The sequence below is a fragment of the Phoca vitulina genome, unplaced genomic scaffold, assembly GCF_004348235.1.
Source record: "Phoca vitulina isolate PV1807 unplaced genomic scaffold, GSC_HSeal_1.0 scaffold2, whole genome shotgun sequence".
NCBI classification, from domain to species: domain Eukaryota; kingdom Metazoa; phylum Chordata; class Mammalia; order Carnivora; family Phocidae; genus Phoca; species Phoca vitulina.
In genome coordinates, this window is record NW_022589705.1 from 26,324,350 (window position 1) to 26,349,109 (window position 24,760).

General features: G+C 36.1%; 1 protein-coding gene across 9 annotated transcripts in view; it reads left to right on the forward strand.

The window, feature by feature from the left end:
* The window catches only part of ZNF644 (zinc finger protein 644), a 103,354-nt gene that overhangs the window by 18,253 nt on the left and 60,341 nt on the right, over positions 1-24,760 (forward strand). For 7 of the 9 annotated variants that reach the window (XM_032424052.1, XM_032424016.1, XM_032424018.1 and 4 more), the window contains one exon: positions 16,515-16,575. The exons of 1 other annotated variant lie outside the window; for it this stretch is intronic. In XM_032424052.1, coding sequence (XP_032279943.1) covers positions 16,532-16,575 — 44 coding nt within the window. In that variant the 5' untranslated portion in view covers positions 16,515-16,531. Of the gene's footprint in view, positions 1-16,514; positions 16,576-24,760 lie in introns of those variants that run through there. One more of the 9 variants, XM_032424044.1, reaches the window with a different exon arrangement.

Genomic DNA, 24,760 nt, shown 5'->3' on the forward strand with positions numbered 1-24,760 from the left:
TTTTTTAAGATTTTATTTATTTGACAGAGAGAGACACAGCAAGAGAGGGAACACAAGCAGGGGGAGTGGGAGAGGGAGAAGCAGGCTTCCTGTGGAGCAGGGAGCCCGATGCGGGGCTCGATCCCAGGACCCTGGGATCATGATCTGAGCCGAAGGCAGACGCTTAACTGACTGAGCCACCCAGGCGCCCCTGTAAAATCTGTATTCTTTATCATGGGTGGCCACTGAAGTTTCTATTCGGTTAGCTTAGTGGTGTAATAATTCAACAGGGATGTCCTTAAATGCCTGAGATCTCCCAGTCTCAACATTCAGAAAGGAATTTTATAACTTTGCCTTACACTTCCTGCTTGTGCAGAGCCTCTGGTTAGCCAGAGGTGAGTGCTTAGGGTCTTCTCAGGCCTTTACTGAGCATATGCACATCCCTATGCTTACATGTGACCATCTAGATTCTCAGGAATATATTGCAGCTTTTCTTAGCACCCAGTTTTTCTTTTTCAGCTCTTTTGGTTAGCGTATTGTTTGTCTTATCCACTGCCTTGGTCAGCTGCAATATAAAACAGTGGCCTCTGATAGTTTTTTGACAAACACCCTTGGGGAAAAGTTTTGTTTTGTTCTCTTTCTGCATTGGGTGATCTCCGAGGTCAAATTAAGATAACTTTAGGAGTGGGGTCTTCCAAGAAACCACCAAACATGTCAAATAATGACAGTCCTCTGGGAATGTAGTAGAGGTGATCTCATCATCTTCTGCCCCCACCCCCACCCCCCCCAGTATAGCTGCCGGGCTATTAGTTTTCACCAGGTTTGTGGACTGTTGAGTTTCAAAGCTACTATAGAGCTGGAGTGGGAGGATGGGAATAGGGCAAAATAAAATGCCACAAAATTTGCTGGTCTTAATCAAGATTTAGCCATCTTTCTTGAATAAGTTCTGCCCAGATTGCAGCAAGACTTTGGTTAATTTCTCGTTTGGAAAATGTTGACTCTTTTTTTTTTTTTTTTTTTTTTTTGCCATTGTTCTTGTTGATTTAATGGAGATGATGTTTTTCAGATGTCCTTATTTTGATATTTTTGCTGTGTCTTACTGTTGAGTTTTGAGAGTTCTATTTTAGAGTCTTGTTATGTAGTTTGCAAACATTTTCTCCAACTCTGTCACTTGTTTTTTAATCCTCTTAACAGGATCTTTCACAGAGTAAATAAAAGATTTTTGATTTGATGAAGTCCTGTTTATCAATTTTTTTTTTTTTATGGATCATGCTTTTGGTGTTAATTCAAAGAATTCTTTTTCTAGGTCTAGATCCTGATGATTTTTTTTTCTATCTTCTACAGGATTAATAGTTTTACATTTTAACATTTAAATCTATAGTCCACTTAAAATTAATATTGGTATAGAGTGTGAGATTTAAGTTGGTATTCTTTTTTTTCTCTCTTTATATTCAGTTGCCTCAGCACCAGTTGTTGAAAAGACCTATTTTTCTCCACTGAATTGCTTTAACACTTTAGTGAAAAAGTCAGCCATCCTTATGTAGGGTTTTGAGGAGGTTATAGAAAATATAGAACGAATACTAGAGAGTTAATTCATTTTCTTATGTAGGAGGCAATTAGATCCAAAATGAAAAACCAGTATAACCAAATTGTTTAGAAATTGGGTGGGGGAGGGATGGTTAGAGAAGAGGTGGTGGGTAGTGCTGATTTTCATAACAAGCTTTATTTCATTCTTAAAATATGCGTTTGTATAATTTTAATTAAAATAAAAACAAATACTATAGGGTAATGCCAGTGCTTAGGGGAAAATTTAAAACCTTAAATGTCTATATTTTTAATTTTGAAATGTTTTTAATGTGGAAAAAATACTCAATAATGCATGGTAAAAAAAAATGTACAACTTCAGAATTCAAAAGTGTGTACCTGCTTAACCAACCCCTAGTCGGGAATTAAAACATTGCCAGTTCCTCCATTCTTTTCCCTTCCAATCAAATCTCTTCCTCTGTCCTTGAGAGACTACTGTCTAACCTTTTATGGTTTTTGTTTTGTATTTTTATATTTTGTTTTATTTTTTTATATTTTTATCACTTTTTGAACTATATATTTTTTCCTGTTAATGACATGTATATAAATGGATCTTGGCTTTTCCAGCATTGTTTGTGAGATTCATATCTATTTTTGCATGTAACTATAGTTCATTCAGTTTCATGGCTGTGCAGGCATACCTCATTTTATTGTACTTCACTTTGTTGAGCTTTGTGAATGGTGGTTTTTTGTTTTTTGTTTACAAATTTAAGGTTTGTGGCAACCCTGTATCTAGCAAGTCTATTGGTGCCATTTTCCCAACAGCATTTGCTCACTTCATGTCTTTTTTATCACATATTGGTAATTCTTGCAACATTTTGGTAATTCTTGCAACATTTCAAACTTTTTAATTATATTTCTGATGGTGATCTGTGATCAATGATTGCTGATGCTATTATTATAATTGTTTTGGCAGTTATAAGATGGCAAACTTAATAAATGTTCTTTGTGTTTTGACTGCTCCACTGACTGGCTGTTCCCCTGTCTCTCTCTTTTGACTCGGGCCTCCCTATTCCCTGAGACGCAATATTGAAATTAGGCCATTTAATAACCCTATAATGGCTTCTAAGTTTTTAAGTGAAAGGAAGAGTTGCAGGTCTCTCACTTTAAATCAGAAGCTAGAAATGATTAAGCTTAGTAAGGAAGGCAAGTCAAAGGCTGAGATAAGGCCAAAAGCTAGGCCTCTTGGACCAGTTAGTCAAAGTGTGAATGCAAAGGAAAAGTTCTTGAAGGAAAAGTGCTACATCAGTGAACACATGAATGACGAGAAAGTTAAACAGCCTAATCGCTGATGTGGAGAAAATGTTAGTGGCCTGGATAGAAGATCAAACCAGCCACAACATTCCCTTAAGCCAGAGTCTAATGCAGAGCAATAGGCCCTAACTCTCTTTAATTCTGTAAGGCTAAGAGAGGTGAGAAGGCTGCAGAAGAACTGTTTGAAGCTAGCAGAGTTTTGGTTTACAAGGTTTAAGGAAAGAAACCTTTAGAACATAAAAGGGCAAGATGAAGCAGCCAGTGATGATGTAGAAGCTGCAGCAGATTCTTCAGAAGATATCTAGCTAAAATAATTAACAAAGGTGGCTACACTGAACAACAGATTTTCAGTGTAGACAAAGCAGCCTTATATTGGAAGAAGATGCTATCTAAGACTATCATAGTTAGGAAAAGCCAGTGCCTAGCTTCAAAGCTTCAAAGGGCAGGTGACTCTTGTTGGGGGCTAATGCAGTTGGTGACTTTAAGTTGAAGCCAGTGCACATTTACCATTGTAAAAATCTTAGGGCCCTTAAGAATTGCACTAAATCTACTCTGCCTGTGCCCTATGAATGGAATAACAAAGCCTGGTTGATAGCGTATCTTTTTATAACATGGTTCACTGACTATTTTAAGCCTACTCTTCAGATCTACTGCTTGGATAAAAAGATTCCCTTGTAAATATTACTGCTCACTGACAATGTACTTGATCAAGAGCTCTGACAAAGATGTACAGTGAGGTGAATGTTGTTTTCATGCCTGCTAACCCAACATCCATTCTGCAGCCCATGGATCAAGGAGTAAATTCAACTTTCAAGTCTGTTTAAGAAGTACATTTTTTAAGACTGTAGCTGCCATAGATAGTGACTCCTCTGATAGATCTGGACCAAGTAAATTGAAAACCTGGATTTACCATTCTAGATGCCATTAAGAACATTCATAATTCATGGGAAGCGGTCAAAATAAAAACACAAACAGGAATTCGGAAGAAGTTGAATTCAACCCTCAGAGATGACTTGGGGGGGTTCAGGACTTCAGTGGAGGCAGTAACTGCAGATGTGGTGGAAATAGCAAGAGAACTAGAACTAGAAGTGGAGCTTGAAGATGTGACTGAATGGCTGCAATCTCATGATAAAGCTTGAACCGATGAAGAGTTGCTTCATAGGGCAGAGCGAAGAAAGTGCTTTCTTCAGATGGAATCTACTCCTGGTGATGATGCTGTGAAGACTGTTGAAATGACAACAAAGGGTATACATATTACATACACACTTAGTTGATAAAGCAGCAGCAGGGTTTGAGAGGATTAGGCTCTAATTTTGAAAGAAGTTCTGCTCTGGGTAAAATGTTACCAAACAGCATCACATGCTACAGAGAAATCATTCGTGAAAGGAAGAGTCCATCAATACATATGCCAAACTTCATTGTGGTCTTATTTTAAGAAATTGCTACAACCACCCTAATCTTCATGAATCACCACCCTGATTAGTTAGCAGCCATAAACATTGAGGCAAGACCATGACTTGCTGATAATCCAGAAAATGGTTAGCATTTTTTAGCAATAAAATATTTTGAAACTAAAGTATGTACTTTTTAAAAGACATACTGCTATTGCACACTTAATATACTATAGTATAGTGTAAACACAACTTTTACATGCACTGGGAAACCAAAAAATTCATTTGACTTGCTTTATTACAATTTTGCTTTATTGTGGCAGTCTGGAACTGAACCCACACTATCTCTGAGTTGTGCCTGTATAGTACGGTACGTTATATGAATAGCCCACAATTTATTCATTGTTACTGATGGAAATTTGGATTATTTCTACGTTTTAGGCTTTCATGAATAAGGCTGCTGTTTATTTCCTTGCACATGTCTCCTAGTGCGCACACATGCACACATTTATATTTAGTAAATATCTAGGAGTTTAATAGCTTAGTTTTAGAGTGTATTTATGTTTAATTTAAGAAGATATTAAAAACTTTTTTCCCAAAGTGTTTTGTATCAATTTATAATCTCATCAACACTTTTGTACTTCATCTTCACCAACATTTTTTATTTTTAATTTTTTTTTTTTTTTTTTTAAAGATTTTTTTTTATTTATTTATTCATGAGAGACAGAGAGAGAGAGATGCAGAGGGAGAAGCAGGCTCCCAAGGAGCAGAGAGCCCGATGCGGGACTTGATCCCAGGACCCTGGGATCATGACCTGAGCCGAAGGCAGACGCTTAACCATCTGAGCCACCCAGGCGCCCCTGTTAATTTTTAATTTTAGCAATTTTTATGGATGTGTAGTGGTTTTATTTCCCATTTCCCTGATTCCAAATGTTATTGTACCTTTTTAGATATTTATTGGCCAGATTTTATAAATATTTTGTGTATTTTTGAAAAGAATTGTGTTCCGCAGGTTTTTGGGTATAGTATTTATATGTGTCAAGTCAGTTTGTTAAGCATGTTGTTTAAAACTTCTACATCCCCCCACAATTAATTGCAACATGTTGGTTCAGTTAGAGATGTGTTAAAATCTTCTGTTATTATGGATTTGTCTTTCTTGTGTTGCTGCCCATTTTTGCAAATTTAGAATTGTTTAATGTTTCTGATGAGTTGAACATTTTATCATCATTATTTCTCATTGTCTTTGGTAATGCTCTTTGCTTTGCAGTCTACCTTAACTAATAACAATATGGCTACCCGGGCCTTATAGTTAGTGTTTGGGTGGTTCATTTTCTCCCCCCAACCTTTAAGTTTTTCTGTGCCTTTTTGTTTCAGAATTGTTTCATGTATCCACCATATCATTGTTTTTATTTCAATCTGATCTAACACTTCCATCATTTAATTGTAAAGTTTATTTAGATTTCATGTAATTATTGATGTCTTGGGGCTCAAATGTAGAGTCTAATGTGCTTTCTATTTATTCTGTAATGTTCTTTTTCTCACCTTTCTTGCTGTCTTTTTGGATTAAGTATTTTTATTCTCTCCTTCCCCCATCTTTTTTTTTTTTTAATTCTGTTTTACAGTCTGCTAGACACAAATCTCATTTTTATCTGAAAATATCTTTTTTTATTCACCTTCATTTTGAAGGATAGTATCACTGGATATAGAAGGTATTGCTCTAGCATGTCCCATTTTTTCTGATGATGTCAACCATTACTTGTATTGTCATTGTCATTTCCTATACGTAGCCATTTTTCTGTGGCCACTCTCAAGGTTTTCTCTACAGCCTTTAACAGCCTGACTATGATATGTGTGTAGAAATGTTTCTTTATGTTTATCCTACTTGGGTTTATTGAGATTCTTGGATCTGCAAATTAATGTTTTCTATCATCTGAGATGTTTTTGGTTATTATTTCTTCAACAAACATTATTTTGAACCTTTTTTATTCTTCTCTTCTGTTGCATCTTGTACATCAGTGTTGAATTGGGTGATATTTATGTTGGACTGCCTGATACTGTCCTACTGGTCTCTGAGAGTGTTAATTTTTCTTCATTTTACTTTGTTTTCTGGACAGTGTTATTGCCATATTTCAAGCTCACTAATTCTTTGCCACCTCTAATCACCCCCTTCAGTTGAATTTTTTATTTCAGTTATTTTACCTTTCAGCTTTCTTTTTCATGGTTTCTATCAATTCTTTGAGTTTATTTTCTTTTAATATTTGTAATATAGTTAGAATAGCTGTTTTGAATTCTTCATATGCTAACCCTAACATTCAGGGTGCTCAGGATCAATATCTGTTGACTCCCCCTTTTTTCCTGAGTATGGATCACAGTTTACTGTTTCTTTGTGTATGATATAATTTTGCTTGAAAACTGGACATTATGAATATGTTTTAGTGACTCTGGTTTCTATTCATGTTCTGGGAATTGGATGCAATTTATATTCTGATTTTGACGTTTGCCCTGTGATTTTCTTGCTCCTAGGGATTCCAGTAATTTCCACCTTTTCTCCTGGGCTTGGGTTCTGTCCTCAGTCACTTCAGCCTTATAAGGCTTCAGCTCCCTATTGCCCAAACTGTGCACACTTGAGAAATACACTCTGTTGAAAAAGCATCAATAGTACAGCTGTTTTTCAAGTGTAAAAATACTGACCTCTGCTGACTTTTTCCCTTTGACCCTTTCAGTTGTTCTTTGTGCATACATAGTTTATCAGTCATCCAGTGATTTGGGCAAAATTTATACAGAGAATTTTTGTTTGACTGCTTCTCTGGTTCTCTTACTGCCATGTTCTTTCATTTAAATTCCATTTAAATTTTCAGCTGCTTTTCCAGGCTTAAATTCTGAGCCCTATGGTAGTATCTTTTTCCAGAGATGATTTTCATTTGCTTGTGTCACACCTAAGGTCTCCAGCAGTCTGGGATTACTTTAATTAAATTTTAGGGATTGAGTTTTTTTTATTTGCTCAGCTAAATGTCTTTAGGTAGGGCTGCAGTACATGCAAGGACTTGTTTACTTCTGGCTCACTGGAGTTTAGTCCTTTGGGGTCTCAGCTGAAATAGTGGGCAGCATTTATATGGTTCCCACCATTTCTGAACCTTGCATTCCCCTTTTAGTTCTGTTAACTCTAACAATGTTAGAAATAATGATCAGTTTCTCAGCTGCCTCATCTGGATTGGCAAAAACCCCCAAGGCAAATCATCCTTGCGTGCTGGGTTGTTTTCTGTTTTTCATTTTTAAGATTTTATTTATTTGAGAGAGAGAGCGCGAGCATGAGCGAGGGTGAGGAGGGCAAAGGGCAGAGGGAAAGGAAGAAGCAGGCTTCCTACTGAGCAGGGAGCCCGATGCGGTGCTCAATCCCAGGACCCCGGGATTGTGACCTGACGTGAAGGCAGCCACTTAACCAGCTGAGCCACCGAGGCCAGCCAGGGTATCTGTAGGTTTCCATCCTGTCTTAGATCCTGGCCTGGTCATTCTTTACTGTTGTGTTAGCTTTTTGGTGCCTTCAGATTGATTGTTTTTAATATTTTGTTCAGTTTCTCTAGTAGGTTTCAGTAGGAGGATTGAGAAATATTTACTATTCTGCTATTAACTGCAATTATTTCAGGCATGTTTGGATTGATAGGTGCATATGATATTATTGTGATAATGTTTATATCTCGTGGCTTGGGTTTTTTCTGTGGTGACTTCATTCCTAAGTACGTTAGGAGGTGGGCAGAGATGGCTGCCTGACACATATAATTCTCATAGCTGTTATTTCCACTGAAGAGTATACCTTTCCTAGTACTTGCAGACATCCTGAGAAGGATTTTTAATTTCCCACTCTAGCCCACGTTCTCATCCATGAATAAATTACTGTGGCTACCTGAGGAATTCTCATCAGCCTGGGTGTCACTTGTTCATCCCTCATTCAGGGCCCTATGATTGGTACCACTTTAACAGTTGAGTAAGAGTGTTTTATTAATGGGCAGTCAGGGTGCTATTAACATAAATAAGAAAAGGAATGTTAGGTAAGATAGATTGCTCTATAATAGTTTTCATCGATTTTTGGAGGATCCTGAAAAATTTCATTATATGGTTGAATCTAGTAAAGCTGTCTAGCAACAGAATTTCACAAAAAATAATAGTGACTGGTAACATTACTTATAAAAATGATTTTGCTCGGTTTATATGTCTCTTGAGATTGACAAACTGACAAGATGTTTTGTAGAGTCACTGCTAATAAAACAGTAAAATAGACCTCTATGTCTCTTTTTTCCCTTGCCTTCAATATTAAGATCTAGACCAATTGTTAATCTAAAGTAACTCTTCTAGGGATAAGAATAATTTAATATGGTATCTTTAGGATAGAGTTATATCAGTTAGCTATTACTGTGTAACAAACTACTCTAAAACCTGGTGGTTTAAAACACATTTATTATTAAAACAAGTCTGTGAGTCAGCTGGGCAGTATTTCTGGTCTTGGCTGGGCTCATTGATGAGTCTGCATTTAGCAGCAGTTCAGGAGGGTGGCTTTGCTTCTCTTGGCTGGGTTCTCTAGGATGGCCTGTGGTGGGACATTTGGGCTGTCTTGTTTCCTCCAGCAGATTAGACTGGGTTTGTTCTTATGGTGGTGGCAGGATTCTAAGAGCAGAAACATGAAAGGTCTCTTGAGGTCTAACTCAGAATTGGCAAACTGACATGCATTGCATTCCATTGGTCTTCCTTATAAGGAAGCCTAGAGTTAAAGGGCAGGGGAAAACACTCTACCTCTTGATGGGTGAAACCCCAAAGCCTCATTGCCAAACGCATGGATAATGGAGTAGTATAGAATTGGGGCTATTTTTGCAGACAGATTTTTTTTTTTTAAGATTTTATTTATTTATTTGACAGAGAGACATAGTGTGAGAAGGAAACACAAGCAGGGAGAGTGGGAGAGGGAGAAGCAGGCTTCCCGCGGAGCAGGGAGCCCGATGTGGGGCTCGATCCCAGGACCCTGGGATCATGACCTGAGCCGAAAGGCAGACACTTAACGACTGAGCCACCCAGGTGCCCCATTGCAGACAGAGTTTTGATTCATGCTGTAAAATTAATTTCTGTGTTCTAGGGTGAGCACTATTCTATTTCAGTAGGAATTGTGTTTGAGTACAGAAGTTTAGGCAAGTATAAATTGAATACATCAATCTGTTTGAAGGTCCAGATGACTCTAGTTTACTTGTTTTGTAGGATATATCCTATGACATTTTGGAAGCATTGCTCATGCAATGAATTACTAGAGTAATTGTAGTACCAGTGGTAGATGTTGAGAGATGATTCATTTTGTGTCTGTTCTTTTTTGGTTATAAATGACAGTATTATTTTTGTGCTCATTATTATTACTCTGACTTCTTTAATTTAAGATCTCATTGTTTTCCCAAGTTTATTAATATTTGCCTATTGTGATCTTACGCAGGTTTGTTGAAGTATAATTGACATATAATCTTATGTTTTGTGTATATAATTTGAATAGATTTGATATCTATATATACCCATGAAACCATCACCACAAACAAGATAGTAAACATATTCTTTACCCTCAAAACTTTCCTTGTGCCCCTTTTTAATTCTTTCATACTTATTGCTCCTTCCCTTATGCAGTATATAATCTTTTTGTCTACATATTTTTCACTCATCATAGTTATTTTCAGGTTCATCCACGTTGCATGTGTAATTAGTTCACTCTTATTCCATTATAAAGTTACAGTGTAAGGGTTCACATGTCTGTGGATGTTTTTTCCTTCAGCTTTTGGCTATTACAAATAAAGGTGAACATTTATATATAAGTTTTTATATCAACATATGCTTTCATTTCTTTGGGTAAATACCTAGGAGGGTGGAATGACTGGATCATACATGTAGTGATGTATATTTGACACTTTAAGAAATGGTGAAACTTTTTACAAAGTAGTTGTGCCATTTATCTTCCTGTATGATTGTATGATAGTTTCAGTTCCTTCACACATTTACCAACATGTGGTATGGTTGGTCTTATTAATTTGAGCCATTCTTATAGTTGTGTAGTGATAACTCATTATGGCTTAAATTTGTACTTTTCTAATGACAAGTGATAGTGAGTGTATTTTCATGTACTTAACATTCATATATCTTTGGTGAAAGATTTCACCAAAAGATTTGTTGCTTCAAATCTTCTGCCCATTTTGTGATTGGGTTGTTTTGTTTTAATTGGGGTTTTAAAATGGATTTATTGAGAAATAATTGACATGTAGTGAAGTACACATATTTAAAGTGTACAGTATAAGTTTTGAGGTATGTATACACTTAGGAAGCTATCACCACACAAACAAAATACTGAATACATTTATCACACCTGAAAGTTTCCTCATGCTACTTTGTGATTCTTCCCTTCTGAGCTACATTCCCCTCTTGGGTCTTTCTTTCAAAAGCGTTTAGTCTAGGGTTACTCTAGTCAGTGCTACCTGAATTAAGAGGTTTTCCACTCTGTCTGAAGGAAACAGGTCTTATTTTTGGCTTTGTTTGAGACTAGGGCAATAATCCTTGTCATCCTTTCGAGTGGCTCTTTCCTTGGTCTTGGGTTTGTTTTAATAATACTTATGGGTGTTCTCGCTCTGTGCAGTTGTCTTCTCTCTAGTACTTTGCCCTGCAGTCCCTAGCTGTCTTAGCTTTGGACTTCCAATTCAGTCTCCTTAACTCAGGGAAACCGCCAGATTCTGCCTGGGTATCCCGTCCCCAGGTGAGGGTCTGTAGTAAGTTGGGATTGTTGGAGGGTTTACCTCATCTCTTTCCCTTCTCTTAGGGTTCAGCCTCTGTATTTGCCTGTCTAATATCCAAAAACTGTCATTTCATATATAGTTCTGGTTTTTTAGGCTTTTCAGATGGAGGGCAAACTCAATCCCTGTTAATCCATCTTGGCCCTTGTATGTGTTTTTTTTTTCTTGGTACTTACATATTTTTTAAATGTTAAAAAAAAAACATTAAATTTACCATCTTAACCATTTTTAGTGTACAGTTCAGTAGTGTTAAGGATATCACATTGGGGGCGCCTGGGTGGCTCCATCGTTAAGCATCTGCTTTCGGCTCAGGTCATGATCCCAGGGTCCTGGGATCGAGCCCCGCATCGGGCTCCCATGCTCAGCGGGAAGCCTGCTTCTCCCCCTCCCACTCCCCCTGCTTGTGTTCCCTCTCTCACTGTGTCTCTCTCTGTCACATAAATAAATAAAATCTTAAAAAAAAAAAAAAAGGATATTCACATTGTTGTGCAACAGATTTCTAAAACTTTTTATTTTGCAAAACTGAAACTCTGTACCCATTAGACTCTAATTTTATCACGCCCTCACTTCCAACCCTTGGGTAACAACCTTTTTACTCTTTTCTGTGATTTTGACTACTATAAATACTTCATGAGTGGAATCATACAGTGTTTGTCTTTTGTGATTGGCTTATTTTACTTAGCATAATGTTCTCAAGGTTCATCCTTAATGTGGCTTGTGATCGGATTTCCTTATTTTTAAAGGCTGCACAGTATTCCATTCCAGTGTTCCATGTATATACCACATTTCCTTTATTTTTCTGTCAATGAACTTTCAGCTTGCTTCTGCCAGTTGGTTATTGTGAATAATGCTGTAAATCTGTCTTTGACATCCTACTTTGAATTCTTTTGGATATATACTCAGAACTGGGGTTGCCGTATCATAGGGCAATTCTATTTTTAATTTTTTTTAAGATTTATTTATTCATTAGAGAGAGAGAGAGAGAGCATGTGTGCAAGCAGGGGGAGGGGCAGAGGGAGAAGGAGAGGAAGAGGGGAAGCAGACTCCCCGCTGAGCGCGGAGCCTCACATGGGGCTTGATCTCACCACCCTGAAATCGTGACCTAAGCTGAAACCAAGTGTCAGACACTTAACCAACTGAGCCACCCAGACACCCCGTAAGTGAGATTTTCATAATTTTGTTTTCCAGTTTGGTCATTGTTAGGATATGGAAATGCAGCTGATCTTCACATGCTCATGTTCTCAAATTTTGCTAAAATCGTTTATTAGAGTTTTTTTTTTTTTAAGAATCTTTAAGATTTTCTACCTAAAAGATCATGTTATCCGCAAACAGATAATTTTACTTCTTCCTTTCCAATTTGGAGATCATTTGTTTCTTTTTTCCTATCCTTTTGCCCTGACTAGTACTTAAGTACCATGTTGAATAGAAGTAGCAAGAGTAGATATTCTTGGGGTGCCTGTCTGGCACAGTTGGTGGATCGTATGACTCTTGATCTCGGGGTTGTGAGTTAGAGCCCCACACTGGGTGTAGAGATTACTTAAAAATAAAATCTTTTTTTTAAAAAAAGAGGAGGCATCCTTACTTTCTTAATCTTAGAGGAAAAACTTTCCATCTTTCACTATTGAGTTTGATGCTAGCTGTGAGCCTTTCACATGTGGCTTTTATTACGTTGGGGTAGTTTTCTTCTATTACCAGTTTGTTGAGCGTCTCTGTCATGAAAAGGTGTTGGGTTTTGACAGATGCTTTTTCTGCACCGATTGAGATGATCATGTGGTTTCTGTCCCTCGTTCTGTTAATATGGCATATTACATTGATTTTCATTTGTTGAACCATTCTTGCATTCCAGGAATAAATCCACCTTGGTCAATGTGTAGAATTCTTTTAATGTGTTAAGTTTGGTTTTTAATATTTTGTTGAGGATTTTTGCTCAGTATTCATCAGGTATATTGATCTGTAGTTTTCTCATTACTCACCTAGACAATATCCTAATTATATTTTTTAGGTGTGGATTTAAAAAGTACTTCCTATCAAACTTCATTATAAATTCCCCTTTAAAAAGTATAGTGTTTACAGTGACCTGGTTTGACTCTGGGAAACAAATGCAATTACAAGTGTTTTTTTTCTCAGACTTTGAAATATAACTGAAAAGAGCAAAATAAAAAAGAACTGAAGTCAAAGTTAGTTACTGTCTTTGTGTGGTGTTTATGGATTGTGGTAAAGTATACATATAATGTTTAACATTTTAAGCATTTTAAAGTATAGGAAAGTGGCATTAAGTGCATTCACATTGTTGTGCAAACATGTATATCCTTTGTATTAGTCTGCTAGGGCTGCAATAACAAAATATCACCGATTTGGTGGCTTGAGCAACAGAAATTTATTTTCTCACAGTTCTGGAGTCTAGAAGTCCAAGATTAGGGTGTTAGGTTTATTTGAGGCTTCCTTCCTCAAGGTGGCTGTTTTCTTTCTGTGTCCTCACATGGCATTTCCTCTGTGCATGCATCCCTGGTGTCTTTTTCTTCTTATTAGGATGCCAATCATACTGGATTAGGGCCCCATCCTTATGTCCTTATTTAATCTCAGTTAACCTTTTTGAGGGCCCTTCCTCCAAATGCAGTCACATTGGGAACTAGGATTTCAACATATGAAGAATCTGTTCATAGCACCTTTTATGTAGTGCTTCTGGTTTATGTAGTGCTTCTGGCTTCCTAGAGAACCTGCCATCATCAGTATATTCATTTCTTATTGTTGTTCTAACAAATTATCACAAACTAGGTGGTTTTAAATAACAAACTTACTGTCTGACATTTGTGAAAGCCAGAAGTCTGAAATCAGGATCACTGGACAGAAATCAAGGTGTCAGCAGGGTTATTCTCTCCAGAAATTGTAGGGGAGGATCCATCCCTTGCCTCTCTCAGGTCTGGTGGCTACAGACATTCCTGACTATGGCTGCAATCTTCAAGGCCAGTGTTTTCAAATCTCTCTCTATTCTGTCTTCACGTTCTCTGTGTATAGTCAAATTTCCCCATCTCCCTCTTTATAAGAATACATGTGATTGGGGCGCCTGGGTGGCTCAGATGATTAAGCGTCTGCCTTCAGCTCAGGTCATGATCCCAGGGTCCTGGGATCGAGCCCCACATCGGGCTCCTGGCTCAGCGGGGAGCCTGCTTCTCCCTCTCCCTCTGCCTCTCTCCCTGCTCATGCTCTCTCTCTCTCTCTCTGTATCTCTGTGTCTCAAATGAATAAATAAAATTTTAAAAAAAAAAAAAAGAATACATGTGATTGTACTTAGGGCCCACCCAGATAATCCAGGATAATCTCTCCATCTCAAAATTTTTTAACTTAATCACATCTGTAAAGACTTTTCTTTTGGTGGGAGGGGTTATAGAAGGTAATATTCGCAGGTTCTGGGGGTTAGGATGTGGATTCTCTTGCAAGGCCATTTTTTTTCATCCCATCACACTCAGCAATTCATAGTAGACTTTTAGTGTTCTCACTTTGATTTATAGTTTAGCTTGTAATAGGTCACAGTATCCAGTCCTGGGTAGGTAAAGATTGGTGGCATTGGGTGGCTGAGAGAATATTCTCATCTCTTCTAGACATTATGCAGAAAACTCCAGGTCTGCAGTTCTTAGTGTGTGGTCCTGGAACTAGCATCACCTTAGGAACTTATTAGAAATGCAAATCATTGGGCTCCAACTTAGAATTACTGAATCAGGAACTCTGAGGGTGGGGGCTAGCAGTCTGTATAACAAGTCCTCTGGGTGATGCTGATGTGTGCTAAAGTTTGAGAAACACTTGGCTAGGTTGTTGACATTATTAGTATTAAGACCATATTCACCTTCTTCTCTATCTCTTTTTTGCTTAAGCCTAATACTTCAATGAGTCTAGGATTTACAGTCCACAAACTTTGTTTTCAGTAGGGATGTGAACATTTAGTACCAAAATCTTGGTATTGGTGATCAGTGAAATTGATTAATTTACTCAATAAAAGTTTGCACCGGGCTGATTTTTATCGTTGTCTTTTTACTTAGATGTAGTTATTTCATAAAGTAATGTTACCAGATTCAGAAGTGATACGGATTTTTTTTTCTTGAGTCCTGGAAATGTGAATTAAACTCATTAGCCTGAATTTTACTTCTTTATCTTCTATATCCCTGTGTACATTTTGGGATACAACACAAAACTTCTAATCTTTGATTCAGCCTGCACTGTTGTACTTTTACTATGTGCCACCCAGTGAAAATGCTGAAATGAGATGAATGAATTCTTGTCCTTCGTGTCCATACTGTAGTTCAGAAAACACATAAGTAAACAGTTGATAATAGAGCTATCAAACAGTTACGCAATTGAGAAACACCATAGCGGAAGAAATTGAAGAAGGATCTTTCAGGGTGACTAAGCTAAATATTGCAAAACTAGTAAGAAAGGTGTTAGCAAAGTTAAAGAGAGAGAAAAGGTAGGTATAGTTCACCATGTGAAGCAGCGTGAAAGCTGAGAGGGCATGGGGGCTGTTCTGGGAGTTGAAGGGGTTTAGTATTAGAAACCTGGAGTGAATGTGAGAGTAAAGATTGGGGATAATCGATAAGGATGAGATCATTGATGAGTACTATTGAAGGACTTGAAGCGTAGATGTGACATCCTCACAATAGCCATTGCAAAATGATAACTTACATGATTCTGGGAAGAATAAATTTGAGACGATAGTCTGGAAATAGAATAGTTACAGGAATCTAGGTGAGAATGGCAGTAGGTATGGTGGTGCCATTTTTTGTGAATAAGAATTCAAAAGAATAACAAGCTAGTTTCAGGCTGGGGAAGGAGATTTGTAGGATACAGGATAAGACATACTGAGTTTTTAGAATTTGTGGAATGTGATAAAATTAGAGGTAGGTAATTTTTCAAGTCAATTTTCAGTGGAATGTAGGGGGAGCTGTTACATTATACTAGATTGTGAATTAAATTGAGGAAGCAGGAAAGTATCAATGTGTACTATCCTCTAGAATAATGGTCCCTGGCATTTACTAAGTACTTAATCATTGTTAGCCATTATTATATTTACTGTTAGTATATACTTTCATGCCATCTCATACTGTATTTTTTTTCTTCAGCTTTTTGGTGTACTTTTTGGTATATATATATACACATGTATATATATTTAATAGTATTAGATAAACATCTAGATAGAAGTATGCGTTTTATTAACAAATACTGATTTTAATTGCTATACTATTAAAATTAATGAAAAGTTATTGTAAATTTTTTGAAAGAGAACTAGAAAGTTTAAGTTTCTCATTTGAATAGATTATTGTTCATAAAAAAATGGTACTTAGCAAGTTTCCTAAAAGTTTAAAATGGTCATGTTTTAGTTGAACCACTTTTGGATACAGGTTATGTCAAAATAATTTGCAGTTTTTAATTTCAAAGAGTAAGTGTATCATAGATGTACTTATTCATACTTGACACAAAAACTAAATGATGGTCTTTACATGTATTCTTTCAGGTTTGAGTTAATTTCGAATGAGATTGTTTTTGCAACGAGATGTTAATAAGACAAAATCTAGGTAAGTAGAAGACTACTTTGTTAAATGTTACATATCAAAGTAGGAATAACACAAAAAACTTATGTTTTAAAAATGTGCCTTCAAGTTCAGAATTAATGAGTTTTTCAATAAAATTTTGAAATACGAAGAATTGGCTTTGATGTACTTGCTCCAGTTGATTTGGTGGGAGTAACAATAGAGTCATCAAACTGTGGAACTAAATTCTTAGTTTTCCTTCTTTTATGTTGAGTTTAACTTAAGTATGTAGTTTCCCGTGACTATTAAACATGTTAGAAAATTGAGTTGGTGTTTGGTTTAGCTATTCAGAAACCAGTTCAGTAAGAGATTTGCTGGATGCTTCAGTGTTCTCTTAGTTGATTATAGTGCTTGAGTAGTTTTTGCCTTTGCGGATTTTACTTTCTTATTTCTATTAATGAAGCACTTCTATAAATTGATTAAATTTGCCAAATTATGACTTCTTTATGTTAATATAATGTTTGGAATTATAAATGATTGTTTCACTTTTTTTCTTATGAGTATCTCTACTGAATGACTTTTCTAATTTAGAATTCTGATTTGCTTTAATTTTTTAAAGACTGTTGACTTTCAGGAAATTGAATTGTGATCATGTACTTTTTTGGTCTGATATGTGAAAGAGGGTTTTTTAATAATATTAACTGTTCAGATGTTAAAAAGATAGACTTACTATCTTTTGGCAAGTGAACATGGTTTCAGGATATAAACATTAAAAAGAATACTTAAATTGTAGTTAACTTGGTCTTTCTCTCATCTAACCAGATGTTTCAGCTGTCAGAAACTTGCTGATCTCAAAGTTAAAAAAAGAAAATAAAAAACCTAGAATGAGAAGTGCTGTAGTTGAATAATATGTAGTTAAACAGTGTATTCTCAGTAAGTGGTTTAGGCATAATTTGAAGGAAAGTTTCCCTTTTATTGCTATTATATAATAATAATTGTGGTGGTAGTGTGAAGAGTACTTATTGTGCTCTGTATTGTGTTAACTGCTTCTCATGCCTTGTTAATCTTTATAATACCTTCTGTAAGGTAGGTACTGCTGTGTAGAAAATTTTTTTTTTTTTTTTTGGTTTATAGTGAGCTATTTCTTTTCTTTAGGACGAGTACATTATCTTCACAGCATTTATAAGGAACACTTGTCTATATATCTTCTTGTAGGGAAGAAAAAGCTAGACTTTTGTACTTAAGGTCTTACAGGGATTTTGTTTCCTAATTGAATATATAGTGTGTTAGAACCTTTATTCTGATTTCTTATAAGTCAGATATTGCTTAAGGGATGACACTGGTTTAACTTATTCTGACCCTGTTCTATCACAATTATGCATTTTTTTCTTTTTTTAATAAGATATAACTTACATTTTTATATAAATTAAGTTGTAACTTATGTATGGTAAAATTTGAAGTATAGAGCTGAATGAGGCTTTTACATACATGTTCACACATGTAACTACCATACAGATCAAGATGTAGAACATTTTCATTGCCCAGAAAGTTCCTCAAACTCTTCCCTTTCCAGTCCAATAGCCTTTTCCCCCTGAGGTAAGCATCTTTCTGAATTTTATCAGCATAGCTTAGTTTTGCCGGTTCTTGAGTTTTATATATATAGAATTATGTAATATGCACTCGTTTATATGTGGCTTTTTTCAACCAACATACATCTTATTGTGTGAGTATCAGTAGTTCATTATTTTTTACTGCTGAGTACTATTCCATTGTATGAACATGCTACAGTTTTTTTATGTATTCTCTCTGTAATTTTATTGGATTCTCCAAATCTCTGACCTCACTTTGCAGCATTCTATACTGCTTTCCTTCCTCTGGTTGTCCCCTTTACTGTTCCCTAGCACCTGCACAATAAAATGTAAACTCCATAACATAGCATATAACGGTTTCACTGCAACTATTCCAGAATGTCTAGAATTACCTGAATAAACAAAGTCTGATGTTTCATATATTTAGTTTTAGTCCTAATTATATGTTGTCACTCTTCCCCAGCCTCTCACCTTGTCCTTCCTCTCGCGCATCAGCTTATCTCCTGAAATAGTCCATCTCAAGCATTATCTTATCCTTTGAGCCAGACCTAGTCATACTGTAGTAGAGTGTTTTCTTTGCTGGACTGTGAGCTCTTTGAGGGTAGACACCATCAGTGTCTTACTTATCTTAGTGGCACAGTGCGAGAGTACTGTGTGTACTTAGTGAATGTTTGTAAAATATGGAACAATGAACAGAATTCTCTCTCAGTCAACTAGGGATTCAGAATATTGGCTGGAATGGGATGAGGACATGGGTACTTCAGTTGCTATTGGGCTGTAGGAAGGAGCCAACGAGGACAATACAGCATTATAGATATTTTGGAAGGCAATAAAATATTACCCAAGTCTTCTTTGAATCCAGTTTTTAAAAAACGGCTAGTAATGTTCTTAGTTGAGACCTTAAGGAAAACTGTTGATTTTGATTACTCTTTTCAGATGAAGGCATTAATCCATGTTATGGAAATTGGAGTGTTTGCTACTAATGGTATCCTTTTTGTGAGTTTGTAATAGTTATTTCTTTAAAAATTTTAAAGGATGTATTAGATTAATACAAGTAGAAAATTAGGAAGACTGGTCACATCTATAAAGAAAACTTTTTCTCATTTTCCTGAGGGTAAAAAAATAGTGGAGTAGAGAAGGAAATTGAATCATAGTCTGGAAGTGTGATAATATTTTTGATTTTTATAGCTTAGGAAGCTTGCTGTTTGATGAAAAGTATTTTTAAAAATTTTGTTTTTATCATTGTAGGTCTGTAATATATAAATAATATGCTTAAGAAACTTAAAATATTGTAAAGTATTTTATACTAGTTTTTTTCTTCCATATTTGAAATTAGGCTGGTTGGGTTGGCCATTGTAGTCACCTGGGGGATTTTTATGCCTTCTAGCAAGTCCAAAGCAAGGAGAGGTTCTTCCCCACTGGGATCAATTTGTTGCTTTTCCTCTTTGCAGCTTCTGCCATAAAGGTTGAATACAGAGTTGGACATTGACCCCATCTCATGCTGTTTCTTCTGATCCCTACAAGGATTTTCTTAGACATAGATTCTTACCAAATGTCAGAACTTCAGTTATTTGTTTTATTTCATCATGGATGTGAAGTATGTTTAGTTTTCTTGTTGATAAATTTGAGTATTCAGAGAAATATAACCTTGAGGTTGTTTGACTTACATGTATTTGAAAGATTTTAGGTTAGTTTCTCTTCTCAGAGGCTGATAGGTATACCTCAGTTTCAGACTCGTCTTCATTCTGTGCTTCAATATTTTATATGGTCAGCCACTGCTTTTTTCATTTTGCAGAGTTCCCGAATCCAAGGATTTGAAGTTCTTTATGAATACTTACTTTATATTAGCTAATTTCCTTAATTTTCAAATTAAGTTCTCTGTACTTCACTCTTTAGTAGCAATGTAGATGTATGCTGCCCTTTGTTGTAATGTGAAAAAGAAAAGACTTTTAAATTAATAAAAATATTTGTTCTTCATTATAGATGAGATTGCACAATGTACATTTGACCTTTTTCAGATATATTGCCAAGTAACATTTAGTATTTTTGAAATTTTATTTTTTTATGGGAGTCACATATACTTACTTACTAAGTATGAGCAAATAGTATGGAGATGTTTAGAGTAAGTAAAACCGTCCTCTCTCACCCAGCACTGTACTCCCCATAAATTATCAGAAATAGCTGATATGTATTCTACCAGTAGAATGCCAGTATATCTTGGACATTTTTCCATATATGGATTACATTTAATATAATTGTTTCCTTGTTGATAGAGATACTTTGGTAAATCTCAGGGTTTTTTGCTTATATATACAGTGCTGCAATAAATATTCTTCACTACATTATTGGAATTGTGTGAGAATGTAGGATAATTTGTAGCAACGGATTGCTGGGTCAGTGTATATGTGCAGTTCAATTTCTGTTATTGCAAAATTGCAATGAGATTATATTACTTAATGTTTTTGTTAGCAGTGTTTGAGAATATCTCTTTCCCCACACCCTGCTAAATATTAGCTCCTGTCTTAACCCATGCCAGTGTAATCGGTGAAGAGTGGTATTTATTGGTGCATTTTTTTTTAATTAGAAGGATTTTAAATTTCCAAGTCTTTTGAGAAAGTAAAATTAATGCAATGCAAATCAGAACATCCAATTAATAAATTTAACAAGCCAAAGTAATTTTGTTAACAGAATTAACCCATTTATTATGGGCTAGCAATGTCTGATGGCAGACTTCACTGTGATGACAGGAGTGGTGGTGTAGTTGTAGGTCCAGGCACCACTGGCTACCATTTTCATGTAGGAACCACAATGCCAGGTCCTCACAGGTTGTCTTTTCCTCTTGGTTTTGCCACAGAAGGAGAAAGTGTATTTGGCGTGCTGACTTGTTTCACTCTTCTTCACCATTTTCCTGAGGGAGGGATCATACGGGTTCTGTATTTACCGATGATTCCGACCTTCTTGGTGCGTTTAACTATACTGTCACAAACTTGGTCTGAGCCCAGAGAGCTCTCATTGTGTTTTAAATTTACATTTCCCTAATGACTAATGATGCTCAACATTTTTTCAAGTGATTATGTGCATTTTTATCTTCTTTTAGGTGAAAACTCTTTTCATGTCTTTTGCTCATTGTCTAGTTGGATTGTTTTTTTTACCGTTGTCTTGAGAGTTGTGTATCGTAGCTACTGGTCCTTTGTTAGATAGGGTTTTTCTAAGTACTTTCTCCCATTCCAGTCTGCAACTTGTGTTGTCATCTTCTTAACAGGGTCTTTAAAGTTCTAAATTTTCATGAGGTTCAGTTTATCATATATTTTGGTTTTTTTGGAGATAGTATTGTGATTTTAATTTCAGATTCTATATGTTCATTGTTAGTATATGGAAATACAATTGAGGGCGCCTGGGTGGCTCAGTTGGTTAAGCGACTGCCTTCGGCTCAGGTCATGATCCCAGGGTCCTGGGATCGAGTCCCACATCGGGCTCCCTGCTCTGCGGGGAGCCTGCTTCTCCTTCTCCCACTCCCCCTGCTTGTGTTCCCTCTCTCGCTATGTCTCTCTCTGTCAAATAAATAAATAAAATCTTTAAAAAAAAAAAAAAAAAATTAAAAAAAAAAAAAGAAATACAATTGATTTTTTCTAAGGTAGAATTCACCTAAAATATATTATTAATTTTAAAGTATAAAATTCAGTGACTTTTTAGATTTGCAATATTGTGCAATTATCACCTGTAACTAGTTCCATTATATTTCATCACACCCAAGGAAACCCTGTACCCATTAAGCAGTCAGTCCTCATTCCTTCCTCTCCCCCAGTCCCTGGAAATCACTAATCTGCTTTTTATCTCTATGACCTTACCTGTCCTGGATATTTCGTATAAAAGGGATTATATAGTATGTAACCTTTTTGTCCAGCTTCTTTCACTTAGCATAACATTGGTTTTTTAAAAAATATTTTATTTATTTATTAGAGAGCACACGAGCAAGCACGGGTGGGCTAAGGGGCAGAGGGAGAGGGAGAAGATTATTCCCTGCTGAGTGGAGAGCCTGATGTGGGGCTCGATCCCAGGACCCTGAGATCATGTCCTGAGTGGAAGTTTTAGATGCTTAACAAACTGAGCTACCCAGGTGCCCCAATAATAATTTATTTTTATTTTTATTTTTTCAGTAAGCTCTACTCCAACATAGGGCTTGAACTCAAGACCCTGAGATCAAGAGCTGCACGCTCTATCTACTGAGCCAGCCAGATGAAGCATAACATTTTTGAGGTTCATCCATGTTGTAGGATGTGGGTTCTTTCTTTCGTTTTCTTTCTTTCTTTCTCTTTCTCTCTCTCTTTTTTTTTAAGATTTATTTGTTTTAGAGAGAGTACGTTCATGAGTGGTGGGGGGAGGGGCAGCGGAAGAGAATCTTCAAACAGACTCCCTGCTGAGCTGGGAGCCCTACCCGGGGCTCCATCTCAGGCCCCATGAGATCATGACCTGAGCCAAAACCAAGAGTTGGACACTTAACCAACTGAGCCACCCAAGCACCCTGGTACTTAATTTCTTTTTATGCCTGAATAACATTTTATTGTATGGCTATGCTATAGATTCTCTACCTATTCATCTGTGGATGGACATTTGGGTTGCTTACACCTTTAGGCTATTTTGAATAGTGCTACTGTGTGCATCTTAATCATTTTTAAGTGTATGGTTCAGTAGTATTAAGTATATTCATACTGTTATGAAACAGATATCCAGACCTTTTTCATCTTGCAAATCTGAGACTCTATACCCATTAAACAACAAATTCCTTTTTTATCCCTCCTTCCAGCCTTAGGTGACCACATTCTACTTTCTGTTTTCATGAATTTGACTACTTTAGATGACTCCTATAGATGGAATCAATCATACAATATTTGTCTTTTTGTGACTGGCTTATTTCACTTAGTGTAAGGTCCTTAAGGTTCATCCATTTGGTAGCATGTGACAGGATTTTTTTTCCTGTTTAAGGCTGTATAATATTTCATTGTGTTCATATACCATATTTCCTTTATTGATTCATCCATCAGTAGATGTTTGGGTTGCGTCCATCTCTTCACTATTGTGAACAGTGCTGTTATGAACGTGGGTGTGCAAATATTCTTCAAGACTCTAAATTTTTTTGAATATATACCTCAAAGTGTTATTGCTGGATCATATGATAGTTCTATTTCTAAGTTTTCCAGGAATATCCATACTGTTTTTGCACCACTTTACAATCCTACCAACAGTGCACACACCTTCACCAACATTTGTCATTTTCTGTTATTTTGAAAACACAACCATCCTAGTGGATGTGCAGTGATACCTCATGGTTTCGATTTGCATTTCTCTAGTGATGTTGGGCATTTTTTCATGTTTGTTGGCCATTTGTAGATCATATTTAGAGAAACATCTATTCAAGTCCATATTTTAATTGGGTTGTTTGGGGGGTTTTGTTTTGTAAGAATTTTTAATATATTCTAGACATTAATTCCTTATCAGATCTACAGTTTGGTGATATTTTCTCCCATTCTGTAGATCACCAGCCTGTTGACTCTGTTGATTGTGTGCTTTGATACACAGAAGTTTTTAAGTTTGTTATACTTCCATTTGTCTATTTTTGTTTTTGTTGTCTCTGCTTTTCGTATCCAAGAAATTATTGTCAGGTTTGATGATATCACAAAGCTTTTTCCTCTTATGTTTTCTCCTAGGAGTTTTATCGTTTCAGGTCTTATGTTTAGGTCTTTGATTCATTTTGAGTTAAGTTTTATTTATGGTGTAAAAGAAGGATCCAACTTCATCCTTTTGTATGTGTTTATCCTGTTTCCCCAGCACCATTTGTTGAAGAGACTATTCATTTTTCATTGAGTAGTCTTGGCATCCTTGGCAGAGATCATTTGACCATTTTGTGAGTGTATTTCCAGGGTCTGTCTCCTGACCTTTGGTCTGTTTGTCTTTATGCCATTATCAGAGTGTTTTGATTACTGTAGCATTGTAAATTTACTTTTAAATTAAGAAATATGAGACATGCAACTTTGTTCTTTTTCAAAATTACTTTGCCTTGAGATCTCTTGATATTTGAATTTTAGGGTGAATTTATCTACTTCTGCCCAAAAAAAAATGCCACTGGGAATTTGATAGTGATTATGTTGACTCTGTTAATTGCTTTGGATAATATGGACATCTTAATATTAAGTCTCCCAATACTTGAAGACTGGATATTTTTCCGTTTGTGTTTTCTTTAACTTTTTTCAGCATTGTATTGTGGTCTTCAGTGCGCAAGTCTTTCAGCTCCTTGGTTAAATTTATTCCAAAGTTTTTTATTCTTTTTGATGCTTTTGTAAATGAGATTGTTAATTTTTTTTTTTGAGGTTGTTTATTGTTAATGTATAGACACAACGGATTTTTGTGTGTTAATTTTATGTCCTACATTGGTTGAATTTGTTTATTATAACAGTTTTTTGGTGGTATTTTGGGGTTTTCTACATAAGGTCATGTTGTTTATGAAGAAAGATAATTTTATTTTTTCCTTTCCAATTTGAATGCTTTTATTTTTTTTCTTGCCTGACTGCTCTGGCTAGGACTTCCAGTACTGTGTTTGATAGGAGTAGCAAGAGCAGACGACCTTGTCTTATTCTTGGTGTTAG